The following is an 18496-nucleotide window of genomic DNA, read 5'->3' as shown; positions in this document are numbered from 1 at the left end:
CAAAACACACCTCATTAAACTTGAACGAATTCAATAACTTTGTCACCACATTGCGTTGATTTTTACTCTCAACCTACAACTTGAGTCTCGAGGTTACGGCAAGCGCACTCCCACTGAAAGATCGCTCCTCTTCATTATCTCTTCGATTCCTAATTCGGTGTGATGTTCTGAACCCATTGGTGATCCATAATGTTGAGCAGATGATCGAGCTAAATTTTCGTAACGTATTTGTTTTCCTGATTACATCAGAGTCCACCGTGAAATTCCAGATTATCTTCTAGCGGAGCCAACTATTGTCTCAATTTCCTAATATTTCCTCCTAATCTTTAGTTTTGGTCAGGTTTGTTTAAATGTAAGTTCAACTGTGAGAAACTTCAGAAGAAACTAAAATATCTGGATTTTGCCTAATCCAGATACTTCATCAATTGTTGAACTAACGAGGGCTAGAAGAGAGCCACAAGGTAACTCGAACAGTCTGACACAATATTAACCAATGTCTTTTTTAGAGTTCAATTTGAAACCTTTATTTTTTTTGCGGCAACCTGCGGTCCAGATATCAACTAAATCAATTTAAAAAAAGGGATCGAGTACAAAACGATTGTCTTTAAAATATCATCATTGAATGAATTCGTTTCGTTTTCTCTCCGGTATAACATGAAGTTTATTCGTTGAAAATGTTCGGACAGTTCTCGATTACAGAGAGGCGTTTAAATACTGTCAAAAAGGCGTCTATCAAATTAAATTTTTAGAGTATCAAATGAAGCCCCACACAACGGTACGCTAAAAGTAATAATATAAAATATGGAAACGATTTCTACTTTCATGCTAGCGAAAAATGCACACCAAACATAAACAGAAAAAACGGCAAATATTCAAAACAAACTGCACAATACTTACGTCGTAATTTTGTGGTTGCATTTGTTGCAGATCGGTACCTTATCAACCACAGCGAGCGACGCCAGTCCATTGGTGGCTACAGTAACATCCTTCTTGCCTTCATCCACACTCTGGTTGTTATTTTTCTCCACATACGAACGTCTGTCACGCGCATGCGAGGTTAGTTCTGAATTTACCTTCCGCCGGTTAACCTGTCCCAACCCTTCGTCCTTCCCGTTGGCAACAACGTTGTTGTGATTGTTCTTCGAGCGAAGAACCACGTTGTTCACGGTTGTTTGGGGTTGTTCGAGATTCTTCGCTGCTTGCAGGGGGGAGTTTTTCGGAGGCGGAGGAGGAGGAGCAGGAATTGAGTTGGAGTCACACATGTCAATGATTTTGGACATTGGGTGGGAGGGGTTCAGGAGTCGTTTGGGAAGGGTGTCTCCGTTACTGAGGAGGTTTTCCTTGTTCCTGGACCGCAATTGGTTACCATTCACGCTAGGAAGCGGCGCTTGAGGTTCGTCGTGTTTTTTCAGTCTAGCCTCGAGCATTTCTTTGAGAACGTTGGACGCTTGCTTGCGGTAGTCGCTGTTATCGTTGATCGAACTCAACTTGCTTACCGAATTGTCCAGCAGAGTGGTGGCTATTCCCGGGGTATAGTTGGACTGCTTTGAGGGCGATTTTTTCTGATGAGGAGAATCTGAACAAAGAGCTGTTAGTTGAAACACAAACAAGCATTAAAAAGTAGCATGCGAAAAACTGAGGAGGGGGTAGCAAAACAACACTCAAAATACGACGGATATGTTTGTAAGAGAATTGTTTCCACACCTGATCTGCTGATTGCAACAGCCACACAGTGGAACACGACCTCCGGGTCCAACAGCCTTATTCATGACACCACGACCGCGGGTTGGAGCGGTTGTAGAACAAGCAGCCCGTCCTTTGTTCATCGCGGCGGAACCTGCACTAGCACCAGATCGATCAGAACTATGTTTTCGACTGCTACGATTGCTAGAATTGCTGCTCAAGCCATTTGTGCCGTTAATTGAAGCTCGGTGCCCATTGGGCACCGCCGGAGCCGCTTGCTCCGGAACGGATATCAGTGGTTGCTTCAGAGGAGGCTGTGCGCCAACGTTAGGGTTAGAGTTAGAAGTTATTGATGGCGGTTGCGACGGCCGGGATGACTGTGTTAATTCTTTGCGTTTGTCTTCTTCCTTTCGGGCAGGCAATGAGGGATTAGAGCCACTTCCAACCATGAACTCATTGAATTGAGCCTTGAAATTGGACGATGGATTTGGTGAGCGAGGTAGTTGCGTGCTAGATACAAGTACGCTTGCTTTGCGTGCGCTCTTAGCTGGGAATCTGTCTACGATCGGTTCCGCGAAGGGGTTTGCCGAGGGAAAGGTACTGAACACTGGCGGAGCACTATTTTGAGGAAAGGGTTTAACGTCTTGCGGTTGAGGTTCATACTGTTCTGGAACTGTTGGCGGCGGCTGCTGTTGCTGTTGCTGCTGCAGTTGTTGCGGTACGTTCAGCGAATCATCCTGGCCTGAGAATCTTCTGGTTTGTTGCGCTACATAACCCTTCAGTGGAGCTTCTTCATCTTTGATTTTCGAGGAAAATTTCGCGATCTCGATAGTTTTCGCCGCTTGTGTGTGTTCGTGTTCTTCAACAACTTTGGTGCGTTTCTGAATCAATGCGTTTCCCACTTGTTTGGCGCTACTGGTGGTGCTTTCTGCTGACGCTTGCTCTCTCATTGCACTCTCCTTGGATCGGGTTTGAACAGTGGTAGCACCATGCATTTCAGTATGGACGGTCACAGGTTTGTCCTGGTAGCTAACCGATCTATGCTGCCGTGTGAAGTCGTGTCCTTTGCCGAGACCATGATGTTGCTCTTGCATTTTCTGTTGAATATCCAACGGAATATGGTCCATGTTGGCATACCATGGTACACCTTGTAGTTTGCCCATCGACAGATACAGCCCCGACTCATTGGGAATTCCTTCGCGCGACGGGGGAACATAACTCTTCAGTGGATTCGGAGGAGGTCCAAAGGCAGGGGACTTGCGAACCGCATTAGGTGTGCGACGACCGTCGAATTCTTTCGATTCCGCAAAATATTCCTCGAAACCTAGCTGATGTTGGTAGTAGGGAATAGTGGTCGGATGTTTCGTCAAAATCAACGACGGTGTAAACGCCTGTCCACGATCGATCACGCCCTTCGACTGAAGCCGTGAGTGAGCGTTGTTGAAGTGCGCCAACTCAGCATCATCCTCTATGGCAGTCTGTACAACCGGGACGGTACGATTTTGGATTGTGGTGAACGCCTTTTTCCTCAGCATGACCGGCTCTGTTCCGTTTGCAGCATGTGCGATGGGTTTCTTCAGATGTGGTTTAGAATGGGTATCCACAAACGCTAGTGGTACATTTTGTCGAAGTTCTTCTGGTTCCGGGGTATGTGGAGGGTTCTGCGTGGGTAGATTATACCACTTGCGCTGGTAAGTCGGTATTTCCGCAGGATGGTGGAGCGGTGAATTGCTTTCTCTTTTAGGCGCCAGAGAGTAGTGTTCGGATCCAGCGTCCTTCCGTGGATACGGAGGTAGTTTTTCCGTTGGCTTCAACATTTCTTCCTGCTTCTTTTCTTCCACCGGTTCCGGTTCCGGTTCTGGTTCTGGTTCAGATTTTTGTTGTTCACATGGTTCCTCTCGTATTTCCGGTACGATCGGCTTGAATGGAACCGGCGTTCGATTACCGCCTACACTGGCAAATGCTGAGAAGTTCGCCTCCGGATCGACCTGAATCGAGGGTTGCTCATGCAGCAACTCTTGATACATTTCGGATCGTTCGAACTTCACCTCGCGGAACGGTGTATAGGGCCGTTCCGGGGCAGTCGCCAGTGCATCGGTCATCGATATACGACCAGAAGGAACCGGCATGTCTTCCATCTGCGAGGGTACCTCGTGACCAAAGTCCTGAAACGGGGTATAAGGCGCTGTAGTAAGGGCATCGAGAAGGGGGGTTACGCGAAAGGATGAAATTTTCTCGCTCCGAACCGGTTCCATCGAGTGCGGCGGTGGGAAATAAGGCGCGGAATCTGCGGGAAGCGGTACAACGGGAGCGGGAAGGTATTTCGGAAACCGTTCCGCTTTGGTAGTCGAGCTGGCCAACACTCTAGCCATCACGGAACCCTTTCGGGGTATATCCAGAGGTGGGTACGGCTGAGGTTCCGGCTCAGGTTCCTCATTTTTCTTCGCCAGACGACGTTCTATAGCATCAACTTGCCTCTTGAGCGCTTCCAACTGTCGCAACTTATTCTCCTCTCGCTCTCGCACGTACGCTTCATTGCGAGACTTCATGAAATTGGCTTCCTCAATTTGTTCGTCGGTCAAACGAATCGATTCATTGGGTGCTGTGCACAGGGCTTGTACAAGTTTGCTTTGCCACTGCTTCGGAACGGGATTGGGAACAATTTTCTTGGGCAGATAACTACCCGGATTGGGCGATTGGATCATTGGTAGCTCATAGCGCGGGACCGTGAACTCTTCGGTGACCTCCTCTATTTCAACATGATTTTCCTGCTGAGCAGCTGCCCTCGCAGCTTGCTCTGCCCTCAAGTAGTGCGCCAGTTCCCTGCCGTAGTCCACAAACTCAACATGCTTTTGAGGCTTTGCCACTTCGAGCGAAGCTTTGACCCGTTCTTTGATCTGCTCTGGTTCCGGTTCCATGGAGGGTTCGACGGATGGCGGTAGCGATTCCTCGAGTGGAGGATCACGAAATACGAAATGAGTGTATGATGCATCCGACAATGCGCCGGTACTTGCCTGAGCACTTGGTTGGCCAGACGAAAACGGGTAGTCCATTTCGATGATCGGGGTATCGTAGTAGGTTACAATGGGTTGCGACGTTTGGGTTGAATACATTCGATACTCCTCGGAAGACGCCGATGTCGAAGTGGTCGTCGCGGTGTACGCCTCGGAACTCATCTCATCATGTTGTTGCTCTTGGACAGCATCACTTTTCCTTCGGCTTAACTCCGGGGCCGATTTGCTCTGTACACTCTTGACCACCACCGTGTCGTTTTGCTCTTCCGGTGGGGATTTGCTACATTCTTTGACCTTCGTGGGTTGCGGAGGGACCGGTTTGATGACCACACGCTGCGTCTCCGGAGGCGGGACATAGATGGGAGTTGCGGTAGGAGTGATAACGTCCTCGACGCGTTTCGGAGGCCAGGAAAAGATAGGAACGGGAGATTCTGGCTCTTTTTGTACCTGTTCTTCCTCTTCGTTTCGTTCATTTTCGTCGTCCGGTTTGGTGTCGATCGCGTTACCATTACCGGCTTCATGGATTGATTTCATTGCAAGGATTCAACAAGCGGGACATTCGCGGCACGGAGATTAGGATGAAAGCAGATAGCGATGAGAGATAGAGAAAGAAAAGAAGCGATAAAAGCATGATTTAAGCGTTAAGTGAATGCGTTAAAATGAGATAAGTGGCGAATTAAGTTTGGTGTAGGTTTCTGTTTATAGGAAATCACTGCGTAACTACTTTTTTCTGGCGACATCTAGCGGGAAGCTGTGTCCGTACAACAGCTCAATATCGTACCTCTAAAATCGAATTTGGGAGGGTGGCTTGTCTTCTTATTGTAAAAGTATGGTTTTCCTGTGTTTTTCGCAGTTCGATTGCAATGTTTAACGGTGAGGAAAACGTTTCAATGTAGGTTTTTGTTGATGTGGATGGAAATAAAATGTCATTATAAGAATCGTGATGGTGAATATAACTTCAAACGGAACAAAATATTTTTTGAGTGTTGTTGGTTGACATGTGAGATTCAAAAGTAATATACTGTGCATTTAGCATGCTGCATAACAACCTTGTTGTGCTGGTGCGACAGCAGCAGGCACGATTGGAGCAGCAGCCACAGGAGCTGGGGCGGTCATCGGAGGATATGAGGCTGCAACCGGGGCCGGTGCTGAAACCGGAGCAGGGGCCTGAGGCTGGCTAGCGATGGCGGCGGAGAATGGAGTTGGAACACTTCCCGCTACCGGTGGATAGGAGGCTGGTACGTTGACGGGCTGCGGAGCCCCGAATGGTTTCGGAGTAATGTTGTTCTGGTTCTGGATGTTGAGTGGAAAGAAAATAGACAGAAAAATGAGTAACTAAATGATCTATTAAATAACTCTGTTGTTGTGTTGGACCATTCATTGCATGCCATTCGATGAGGAAAAAAGAGGTTATCCAGAGGTTTTCCTGAATGAATAACAAAACCAGTAATGTTCCTTTCTCAGACGTCTATAATTTATTGAGATGACCGACTCTTGAGGGCTGTATAATAAATTCTCGATTTATATCAGACATATCACATCATAAGGATTCCACTGAATCAGGTTGCACCGTTCTAATTATAAAGAAGGAATGGATTGTCGTATCGTATTGCTTCGTTTGAAGACGGTATGTAGCATGCGTTAATGCCGCAGGCCTTAACGCCTTAATAACTTGCCCAAAAGTTGTCTCAATGGTATCGCAGCTTCATATCAGAATTGCTCAATAGCATAATTCAAAGTGTCTATTTATAACTGTTTTATGATCACCCCCCGCGATGTCAATACGTCAGAATAGTTATCGTTATAAATACTACTACAACAAACAACAATATTCATTGATAGAGCTATGATGATAAGGTTTTTTTTTCGTCAAATAAAGTTAATTCGGTTGGCGCTTGCCACTTTTGATACATTAGAGATTTTTATTCGGCGTTGAAAAAAAAAACAAGACGCAATCCTACGTTGAGCGGACGAATCCATTTATTCGTAATATGTGAGTTTAGTAAGGCCTCGTGCACAAATTACGTAACGTAAGAAGGGGGAGGGGTGAGGGTGGTCGAAGTTGCGTTACTTACTGTGTATAAAAGATAGGGAATTGCGTTGCGGGAGAAGGAGGAGGGAGGTGCTCCAAAATCTGGATTTTTCGCGTTACGTAATTTGTGCACGACGCCTAATAGGCAAAAATGTGGGATAGACTACGGAATTCCTAATTCAAATTCACTAATTCGATTTCATATCTCCAGAGTATTATGATATATTTTCATGGTGCAATGGAAACTAATATTACTTCACTGACTCCTCCAATTACCATGGTTACAGCGAAAAGTGAAGATAATGAACAACACTAACCATATGCTCGATACACTCTGCTGAAAAAATGCAGCATGCAGCTTCGATTTCAAATTTACAAATCAACAGAAAATATCCCCGGCAATTTTCACGAATTAAAAAAGGTTTTTCTGATCGTCGCCGCTCACATTTTCCCACAATGCAACATATGCATGAGATCGAGCTTTTTTTTACATGGTATTGTTGTTTTCTACGATAGTATGTTGCATCAAGTAAGAGTTATTACATTGGTTCGTTCTGTGGTTCCGATTCTAAACTCCACTCTAGATAGCGATCAGCTGTTATCATGTGCTAAAGCTATTGCTGCTGTGCCGATTGCTCGCGCCGTTCATTGGAAGCATTGTGTCCGAAATTCGGTGAAATATGTATTTGTTGAGAATAATAAATGACTGTGCTATGGAATATGTTTGCGTATCTCTCTTCTCTGCTCTGCTATTCGGTCTTTTTATAAGTTAAAGACGAATAAACTGCAATAAGTTACAAGCTCTATAATTCAACTCTCTCTTTCTTTTATTTATAGTTTCACTCTAGACAACGATCAGCCAACACCATGTGTTAAAACTGGAAGTTAAACTGAAATTTATTATTTATTGATTTTTATATATTTTCAGGGAGAGTGTGTTGAAAGTCGAATTTAGAAGTGTTTTCATGTTTATTGGGATTGATCATTCAATTTTCGCGTATGAATGATGTCATTTTTGACACCATGTTCAGAAGTGAGAATGCTTTGGATCGATCTAAACGAGTGGTAGTCATGATAGATAAATCTAGGTTATATTATGTATGAGGCGAAATCATCATCATTCGCTATTCTAGAAAATAGTTTTGAACCGATATGTTGGTATGACGTTTTCATGATAGATTATTAAGGGCTCGGGTCTGGTCGCAAACTGTGATCATTTTCCGGTCAATTCTGGTTTTCGGTAAACTATTTGTTGTCTATAGCACTCCTCTAATAATGCTGCAAACTCTTCTCACTTTTGAAACTAGTCTTCCACAGTAAAAAAAATTGGAATTTGATCGTTCAAGCATGTCTTTAGCCATGCGATGGAATTTTTGTTGAAAATTGTGCTGCGACTTTTCTCATGCTCAAAACATCAACCAAAATATGAAGAACGATCCCGTGAAAGATAACTAATTCACGGGATAGCTCCCTACAACTTATTTGACGATATCCGAGCATCACACGTTTTATTTCCTCGATGTTTTCTTCAGTTGAAGAGGTGGATGGTCGTCGTTGACGTGGCAAATCGTTCATCTCTGCTCGACCGTCTTTGAATGCTTTATATTATTCATACACCAGTGTTTTCGACTTAGTTCAGTCGCCAAATGTATTGTGCTACATTTTCGACGTTTCGGCACTAAAAAAATTGTTTGCGACACAAAATTTCACACAATATCTTTGACCAATAGAATTATCCTTATCAAACATTGCCGGGTGAAGAAAAGTTAACTGGTTCTTAACAGCGCTGCAAACATACTAAATGAAGGATCGCGCTCAAAATTGACCTGACAGTAGAACTCGAAGAGACCTGACAGTAGTACTAACTTTAAAAAAATAAAAAGAAGTTCAGCGGGAAGAGTTAAAAATAAAAATTTCCGATATATATCTGTCAGAATATTTTAAAAATAATTTTTTTGCGTAAATGGACAAGAATTGAGAGAGAGGTATATATTCTTTGGTTTTCCCGAAGAGAAGGCCAAAACCAAAGAAAAGATTCTTGTTCAGTACCGGATTTCCCATCAGTGAACTACGTTTTTTCGCACACTTGCAGATTAACTCCGCGTAAGTCATAGTTGATTTTTTTTCTCAAATCTATTGTATTTAAGCTATTTTATTTCAGACAAAAAGGTCTAAATACTATCTAAAAGGGAATTTGTCTTATATATACAACAATGATTGGAACATTGAATTATGTACTTTATTGGGGCATATTGAAGGTGATATTTTCGAAGTTAGACAAAGGTAGTATGTTCCGCACTGGTATCACTAGTATCACTGAACTAGGTTGTGATACCACAACAAATAATGATTTTGTAAAACAGTAGAACCCTGATTATCCGCGGAATAGTATGGCTAGCTCACCGCGAATAACGAATATCGCGGATAACGTAATAAAGAACTGAAAATGAATTCCAAACGCAAAAAAAGATATGTCAACATGAAAACTTTGTTTCAATACAGAAATACTTAGACTATCCATCTAGAACACGGGTTCTCAAAGTGGTCGATATCGACCCCTCGACTAACACAAGGTTTTGTATAAAACTTTTCAGGATACAGTTTAAGTTGCGTTACGTGATCCATATTGATTTCGAGTAGAAAGCATTATCGTTGTACTTTTCAAAAACTCAACAAATAGATGAGCGCGCATAAGTTCGTATAAGATGATAAATTTGGCAAGTGCATTTGGCATTTGCGTTCTGAAATTTGTTGAAGCTTGAATACACTCATTTATCAATTTCATTCGAGAGATTACATTAGTAAAAATTAGAAAGAAAGACCAGGTTCTTCACATAACACTGAATTTTTTTAAATTTTATTTTTAATATTGACGAGCGATTTTTTTTTTTTTTAAACAATTGCCTACTCCAGTATTTGTGAGTAATTTGTATGAACGTATTTACCAATAAATTAATATTTTTATAATTTTACATCTATTTATTTTGTTGAATTTCGATTAGAAAATGATGCCAAGTTTACTCGTTTGATTCACGGTCAGACTTCCAGAGTTTGGTAAAGAAGCCAAATATCCAGACCGTCCTTTGTCTAGTCCAGACTTCCGCACTTTGCCCAGATTTTTGGCCAGTTGCCCAGTTGGTTTGGAAAGTTACATATCAAACCATTCTACCGTTTATTGAAAATTTTCCTAATCTAGTGCCCAGAGAAATGATTCAGCCAATTGATGAGGAATTCAGAGAGCTGCACAATGTTGATTATCAGACTATTATGAACGAACCAATGTAGTCATGTTTTGCGGTAAAGTTCTAACCACAACTGCCCGTGGTGGTGAAATGGCATTCCCGCAATTAAGAAAACTTATCCCAAAAATTTACTGAACACCGAAGAGAGAGGTTTGGTACACATGTTTGGAACCATCATGTTTAAGTATAATGCGTCGATGTATGATAGGAAGAAATAACGGTTGAACCACGTTTTACACTTCAGACGTAAAAATGTTGATTGATTGATTGTGTTGAATTATATAGTTTAAACTTTTGCAGTTTTAGTCCTGAGTATGGCCCTTGTGGACAAACTCAATCCAAACTCCTTCTTCACCTGCCTTGAAAAAGACACTTCATTGTCATTGATCGTCGCCAAACCGTGTCCGCTTCCGCTAACATCAAACGACGTTTTCGTGAAAATGTTCCATAAAATTCGCAAAATGTTGACGAAAATCCAGACAAATCCAGACTATTGATTTTCCAACAAGTTTTCTAAGTTTACTGTTCAATACACCTGACAACCCTTGTTGAACCCTTTATAAGGCAAGGAATCGACTCAAACTTCAGAGAACATAATTCTCACATGAAGAAGAACACATTATCATTGATAAAAAAAATAAAAAAATATAGTTGCCACTGCCCGTTAAACCCCAAAACACTGCTTGCCGCTGCCTTGAGGGCTCATTTCATTGTGTCTTTGTTCAACGAATTTAAGAAGAACTTTTTGCCGACGCTCTGAAATCGAGGTTTTTTTACATAAAAATGACTCCCAAATTAATATCGTACATTTTTAGCAATCCCAAAAAAATTGGTGTATTGCCAGATACTTTTAGAAGTCCTTGATTAAGCAAACTATTGAAATAATATTCCTTGTGCGAAAAAAAAATTCCTGTGTGTGGCGATATAGTTGTTACGGCCTTATGACAGGTTAACCAACCGCAAAGTCTTTAAATTAGTAAGAATTTTGTATGAATAGGACGAAAACTAGAAATAGATTTTTGTTTAAAAAATTTGACTATAGGGGTCTGAGATGTCACTTAACTCTGGAAAAGGGGTCTGTTGCCCAAAATAGTTTGAGAACCCCTGATCTAGAAGGTCGTGTATACCAGTGGTCAGATGATGTGAAAGCCATGACCAAAACAAAATTGCATGAGCCTATCACTCACTATGGAACTATTTACAATGGAACTCGCTGTCGCGCATAATCCGCATTGCGGATCATCCGCTCGCGGATAATCGAGGTTCCACTGTATTTGAATGACAAGTTCAGATATATCGTATACCAAAGCAGAAAGGAAGATTTCTCTGACACAAACTTATCACCAAAATCCATACAGATACATCTCAACAATTCCCAACTCCCAGCTTCAAATCCTCTACCTGAAGTCCTAATCCAGGAGGCTTAGTAAGGCTTCTACCATCAGGAACCTTACGTTCCGGATCATTCAATGATACCAGAATTATGTGATCAGAAATGCATTACGTGCTTAAATGGAACATATGATCTCAAGCAAAGGATTGAATTACACCACAACGATAACCACTGTAGCGAAACATCCGAGGTAGATACCACGTGCCATTGGATGAACAGCCACGAGAGCTCGCATTACAAATTCACGTGCCCATCTGATTAGTTTCGCCAGCTTAAAATAACACACATCAGTGACATCAAGCCAATAACAGCGATCGCTCTGTTCTAGATTCTATGCCACCCGCGGATTGCGGATTGAAAATGAAACCAATTATATTTTTATATCGCCCCTGATATGACCCAGTACCGGAGCAATTCGATAGCAACCCACATAGCAGCAGACTGTCTCGTACGACCTGTCAATCTATCACTCGGCAGGCGGATGCTTTCGAATTCCCCGCCTTGAGGACATCGCGCGCTTCCTACACCCACGACAAATGTGCCTTCAGCCCTGACAGTGAGAGGGTAAGTGGCAGCGGTATGAATAGTAGTACAACATGTGCAATGTGTTTTGTAGGCAGCACGGAATCGGATGTGTGTGGCGAACAACCTTTCCTTTGGCATCTTGCCAGCGGAGAGGAAAATTCGACAGCAATTATGTAAACGTTCGGGAGACTTATCAATTTCCTCTTCAATCAAGGTTTTTTTTGAAAAAGTGCAAACAAATATACAACTCAACAGATCATGCAAAGCATGCAGGTAACTTACCTTGTAGCGGGAACTACCTCCTGGAGGGAATACACTGCGGACCACAGCTCCGCCCATTGTTCTGTAGAAAAATCCATACTCATTTTGCGTAACCGATCCTTTGTCGGTGCTATCCGTCGAATTCTCGGTGGGAGCCTCGGCCAGCCCATTGGCTCCGAATGTTGCTGCAGGTTGTTGCAGCTCGGCTGCCTCCAGGTGCTCCATTTTGGCGCGTGCAGATAATGCTGGCGGCAACGGCGGCGGGGGCGGCGGAAAATTAAAATCACACTGAACGGTGAATGCCCTGTTGGACGAAGGAGGCTCGAGGATAAGTTCGTTCTCGCTGCTGGTGCGCGAATGCAGCGGAGATACTTTGTTCGACTGAACCGGCGACAGGGAACTCGAGTTGCAGTAACCGCTCGACGAAGTGGTACTGCTCGATCGGGAGTGTGACGGTGACTGAGTGTTGCTTCCGCCGCAGCCGTTGATCGTGATTGTTGCAGGCAGCGCCGCGGTTAGTGTCGTCGATTGCTGCTCGCGGTGGGTGTTATTGTTCGGGTAAAAACACAAACACACAACGGTACAAATTGTTAGGCATGCAAGAAAGCGTCAATGAAAAAAGGAAAATGCAACGATAAGAATTCGCCAAATGAAAATTTACGTAATATTGTTTGGTGTTAGAATGCAATGTTTTGAAGAATGATGATTTACTGTAATTTTATTCTGTAACAAGGATGTTTATCGAACTAAACTTCCACGTTTTCCCACAGTGTAAACACTTCGACAACAGTGAAAAACATCATCGACAAGTTAATTTTAGCGAAAAAGGTGCGTTAGTGGTAATGCTTTGTTTTCTAGTAAAAAAAAAATTGAAAGAAAACATCGTGTACTTCTCGTCTTATCATGTGATACTAAATTCGATGCTTCGATTCACACTTAAACTATAGTATCGGCGGTTAAAAATAAATCAAATCAATACCACACGCAAACCTTGCAGAAAAACACCTCCACACAAATACACACGTGGATCAACGATCGGAGACGAACGATTGGTTGTACTTACGAGTGGCTGTGAACGCCCGTTCAGGTTGGCATGTGCATTGAGGGCAGCTGAGATGGCTTGAACTCCAGATTTTTGTCCACTGTACCAACAGAGAAGATGGAACAAAATAAGATTAGAATCGAAATTGATTCAAATTGAATGGCACATATAAGCACAGAGAGAGAACAAAACTAAATAAAATGAGCAACATATGAAAAGAAGATGAAATACTGCACACAAAATTCTTGAGGAACGGAAATCTACTGCACTTTACCAATTTATCGACCCGGCCGCGATGAGAACGATTCAAATAGTTACTTACAATGTAGTCGAGAGTGTGCGATTTATTTTATGTCTACCGGTTGGCTAACACACACAGAGTGTCAACTGTGCGTTCCAAGAATTGATATGATAATCAATCGCACTGCACTGGGCGCCCCGCAAATGGATGACGTCAATATATCGTCGAATTTATGATTCAACCGCTCGCTGATTCATGATGATTGATTTTCAAATCGCGCAAACTACGGTGCGAGTGTGACCGTGACTTGATCGGATATCTGTGGTTTATCATCAAGATATTTACATCGATATATGGGTATTTCAAACGCAGTAATTGTGAATCTTGTTTTATGATCCTGAGATGACAAGCTTCTGGTGTTTCACGTTCTAGATTGAGTTCAAACGAAATCATTTAACTCATATTTAAAGTGAAGGGCTTAGAACGAAAGGGGTGTAAGTGATTTGATCGATTTCTCTACATCGACTCTCTCATTGGGTCATAACTTAGCTGCAAATACATTCCCAGCTGTATTTACCAACGTGAAAAATAGGTCAGAACCTCATCTATCGGATTCTATAGCAAACTTAAATTGGAAAGTTTTTGCAGTTGAGTTATTAACTAAATAAAAAGTTGATGAAGAGAAAACGATCAAGTCACTTACACCCCTTGCATTCTGAGCCCCTCAAGTGAAAGCTGACGAATTTTGTGTCAACTCGTCTTAGGACTTGGCAGCACCATCTCAGATAGTAGTGAAACGTTGTGGGTGTAAAGATATGGGTCATTGAAGCAATTTTGCATACTTGAAATATTCGAAAAATAATTAGACTACTTTTTGGAAAAAGACATTTTTTTTTCTTAATTTTTTACAAAAATTTATAATTTAAAAAATATGATACATACAAAATACCTGCCAAAGAATGAAATGTAGGAAATTGTTTAAATGTTCACAAAAAATACCAAAAAATTTTGCTGAAAAAAAAAGTTATTTTAAACATTAAAATTGATTTTTCTCAAAAATGTATTTTTTAAAAATTCCCAAAAATAAATATATATGAATAGCCCTCACAATTTCCAACAAGTCGTCCATACATCGGAAGATGGGCACTTTTACAGGGAAAAAGTTTTTCGAGCAACAACTTTTTCATGTTTTCTTTGAATAAAATACAACTAACCCTAATTTTGTTTAAATTCAGGATAGCAATATAGTGTATTCGACAAAGTTTTAGATCCTGTTAAAATATAAACTTTTGTCGAAGACATCATCTTTCTATCTTTTATAGTTTTTCAAATATAAGTCATTTTTGTATGAAGACTCCTGAAAAAAATAATGTTTTGCTCGTAACATTTTTATGTGTAAATTCTCACGTTTGACATGTTCTTGACATGTCTATAAATAGAGAATAGTTAGCAGAGCATGTAAATTGCGATAATTTATACATAAAAATGTTATGAATAAAACATTAACAGTATTTTTTCAAAGAAAAAAAAAAAACTTATTGTTCGAAAAACTTTTTCCATGTAAATGTGCCCATCGTCTGATGTATGGAAAACTCGTTGGACATTTTAAGGAATATTTATGTCTATTTTTTTAGAATTTTAAAAGCATATGTTTGCGAGAAAAATGAATTTTAATTTTCAAAATATTTTTTTTAATGATTCTTTTTTCCAAAAAATTCTTTGATAATTTTTAATGAAAACCAAAATGATTTCCTACATTTTATTCTTTGACTAAAATTTTGTAGGTCTGATAGATTTTTTTAAGTTTTTTTTAATTAAATTTGAGTTTTTTCAACACTTTTTAGGAAAATCTTAACTTAAAAATATAAGATCTACAAAAAGTTGGTCATAGAATGAAATGTAGGAAATTACTTAAGTATTCATTAAAATTTATCAAAAATTTTTGGAAAAAAATTTCATTGAGAAAAAAATATTTTGGAAATTACAATTCATTTTGCTCGAAAAAATATGCTCTTAAAATTCTGAAAAAAAAATAGATATGAATAGCTCTTAAAATTTCCAACAAGTTTTCCATACATTGGACGATGGGCACATTCACATGGAAAAAGTTTTTCGAACAACAACTTTTTCATTTTTTTTCTTTGAAAAAATACTGTTCAATTCATAACATTTTTATGTATAAATTATCGCAGTTTACATACTCTGCTAACTTTTCTCTATTTAGAAACATGTCAAGAACATGTCAAACATGAGAGTTTTTTCAGGAGTCTTCATACAAATGTGATTTATACTCCAAAAACTATAAAAGATAGAAAGTTGATGTATCCGACAAAAGTTTATATTTTAACAAGATCTAAAACTTTGTCGAATACACTATATCGCTATCTTGACTTTAAACAAAATTAGGATAAGTTGTATTTTTTTCAAAGAAAACATGAAAAAGTGTTTCGAAAAACATTTTCCATGTAAAAGTGCCGATGCTCCGATGTATGGACGACTTGTTGGGAATTGTAAGGGCTATTCATATATATATATTTTTTTTTGGGAATTTAAAAAAATACGTTTTTGAGAAAAATCTGTTTTAATTTTCGTCATATCGTTAGTTGAATGTATGCCATTTTACAATATGGATCGTTTTAGCATCGCACAACGTGTTAATTTTGTTAAATTATACTATAAAAATAATAAAAAACCGGCAAATGTTTTTCGAGCATTACGGACGGATTTTGGTCGTCATGGACGGCCTACAGAGCACACAATCGCTAATGTAGTGCGTAAATTCGAACAAACTGGATCCGTAGCGGATATTGTGAAACCTCTGCATCATCGTAATGTGCGTTCGGCCGAAAATATTGCTGCTGTTGCTGCCAGTGTGGAGGATGACCCGAATGTTTCGATTCCACGGCATGCTCAACAATTGGGCTTGTCAAACACATCATTGGGGCGAATTTTGCATTTGGACTTGCACCTACATCCATATAAAGTCCAACTGGTACAAAAATGAGAGCGTGGTGACCATGGAATGCGTCGGGCATACGTCGATTGGGTGAACGAACAACAGCAGCAAAATGCTGAATTTTCGCATCAAATTTTCTTCAGCGATGAGGCACATTTCGAGCTCGGTGGCTATGTGAACACCCAAAATTTCCGTATATGGGCTCAGAAAATCCACAAGTGATTGTTGAGAGGCCATTGCATCCGCCAAAAGTCACTGTTTGGTGCGTATTATGGTCTGGTGGAGTCATCGGGCCGTATTTCTTTGAAAATGACGACGGCGAGACGGTAACTGTGAATGGTGCTATGGCCGCATGCTAACTGATTTTTTTTGCCACAAATTGAAGATATGGATACGGATAATATGTGGTTTCAGCAGGACGGCGCCACGTGCCAAACAACACGACCGAACATGGCCATATTGCGAACAAAATTTGAGGGACGCATAATTTCACGTTTTGGTGATGCCAATTGGCCGTCCAGATCATGCGATTTGAACCCGCTAGACTTTTTTTGTGGGGTTATGCGAAAGACCGTGTCTATGCCAACTCTCCGCAAACTCTTGAACATTTGAAAGACAACATTAGTGAAGTTATGACCGAGATACCGCCCCATATGTGCCGGAAAGTCATCGAAAATTACTTGTTCCGGATCAAGGTGTGCGAGGAAGCCCTAGGTGGACATTTGAATGATGTTGGCATAAACCAAACTTTAATTTGAAATAAAAGTTTCATCGAAATTCGAATTCCAAGTGTGTTTTATTTCAATTTACTTTCGGAGTTTAAAGTTGGAAAACCCTGTATAATTATATCGATAGTTACCAATACCGAACACAATTATCTTTTTTTTTTAATATAGAGAAAACTTATTTGAAATGGAAATGGTAATTTTCTTTTAAATTTTTTTTTATATTTTGAGTGTTCATTCAACCCAATTCGAATTTTGCATATATTTGCAATGTCGATTTCCCCAGGCAGCTTGGTTTTGATGTCTCTGTTAGGGACCCACCGCATGTGTCGTCAATTTCAACCAATCAGAAGTGGGTATTTCCGTTAGGATAGGGGTGGAGATTTTTCAATTGTTCGATAGTTAGTTTCATGACAAATATTTTCTTCATTAAAAAAATGGTTATGGAGTGACGGAAACGATTAACGCAAAAATCTCATCAATCCATCATGAAATGACTGAGAAACAAGCGTTAGAAATTGGACAATTTTCACGATGTGCTCGATTTTCGATTTTCAATTTGTACCCCAATATGTTCCCGGAAGACGTAATCCTACGTTTTGTTTCCATTCATTTTTGATGTGTCGAGACCACATGAAGTAGAATTTTATGAGTTTTGGAAAACAATGACCGTAGTGCGGTAGTCTCTGGTTTTAAATGAAGAACCAGCCAAAAGTGTTGAAGTCACTATAATACAGTAAAAAGGTCCCTGGTTCCCAAGAATCTTTGAAACGTACTTTCTTTGGTCTGTCGGTGTCGGCCCCAGGTATCAACGTGTCAATTCAGATAACGGATTTCGGTTGAACTCGTCTATGGGGTTGGCAGCAACCTCAAAGAACTCATTCAATTTTCGTAGATGTGGAGACATTAACTCATTGAATAACTTTGCACACAAATTTATTTCAAAACTAGTATCGGCTGTTCATCAAAGTTTACGAAAGGTTTTTGTGCTTTTCTAATAAATTATAAACAACAATCCCTATATAAATATGTCCTTTATGAAGAAAATTGTTAGGATTGTCTCAATTGTTTGAAATTATAATTGAAGAAAAAGGGTTTTCCATTTCGGGCTTCCGAAAGTATACAGCCCTGCGCTGACAACCGTTTGACATAGCTGTCAACCAAAGCGTCATATCGTTAGTTGAATGTCTGCCATTTTACAATATGGATCGTTTTAGCATAGCACAACGTGTTAATTTTGTTAAATTATACTATAAAAATGATGAAAAACCGGCAAATGTTTTTCGAGCATTACGGACGGATTTTGGACGTCATGGACGGCCTACAGAGTACACAATCGCTAATGTAAGCTATTTTAGTTCTATTGAAACAAGTTTTCGGGT

General features: G+C 40.4%; 1 protein-coding gene across 12 annotated transcripts in view; it reads right to left on the bottom strand.

Annotated features, from left to right (window-relative positions):
• Positions 1–18496, bottom strand: part of LOC129771493 (PDZ and LIM domain protein Zasp-like) — a 180397-nt gene that overhangs the window by 8411 nt on the left and 153490 nt on the right. For 8 of the 12 annotated variants that reach the window (XR_008742390.1, XM_055775174.1, XM_055775175.1 and 5 more), the window contains 4 exons: positions 13214–13292; positions 12172–12681; positions 5747–5990; positions 1705–5212 (listed from right to left, as the gene is read on the bottom strand). Coding sequence is in view for 11 of the 12 variants with exons in the window: in XM_055775174.1 (XP_055631149.1) it covers positions 1705–5212; positions 5747–5990; positions 12172–12681; positions 13214–13292 (4341 nt within the window). In the remaining variant the exon portion in view is untranslated. The remainder of the gene's footprint in view (positions 1–1704; positions 5213–5746; positions 5991–12171; positions 12682–13213; positions 13293–18496) is intronic. The other 4 variants (XM_055775180.1, XM_055775181.1, XM_055775182.1 and 1 more) reach the window with 3 other exon arrangements.

The sequence above is a fragment of the Toxorhynchites rutilus genome, chromosome 2 (genome assembly GCF_029784135.1).
Source record: "Toxorhynchites rutilus septentrionalis strain SRP chromosome 2, ASM2978413v1, whole genome shotgun sequence".
NCBI lineage: Eukaryota > Metazoa > Arthropoda > Insecta > Diptera > Culicidae > Toxorhynchites > Toxorhynchites rutilus.
Note: the sequence above shows the minus strand (reverse complement) of the source record. Positions and strands in the feature narration are given on the sequence as shown.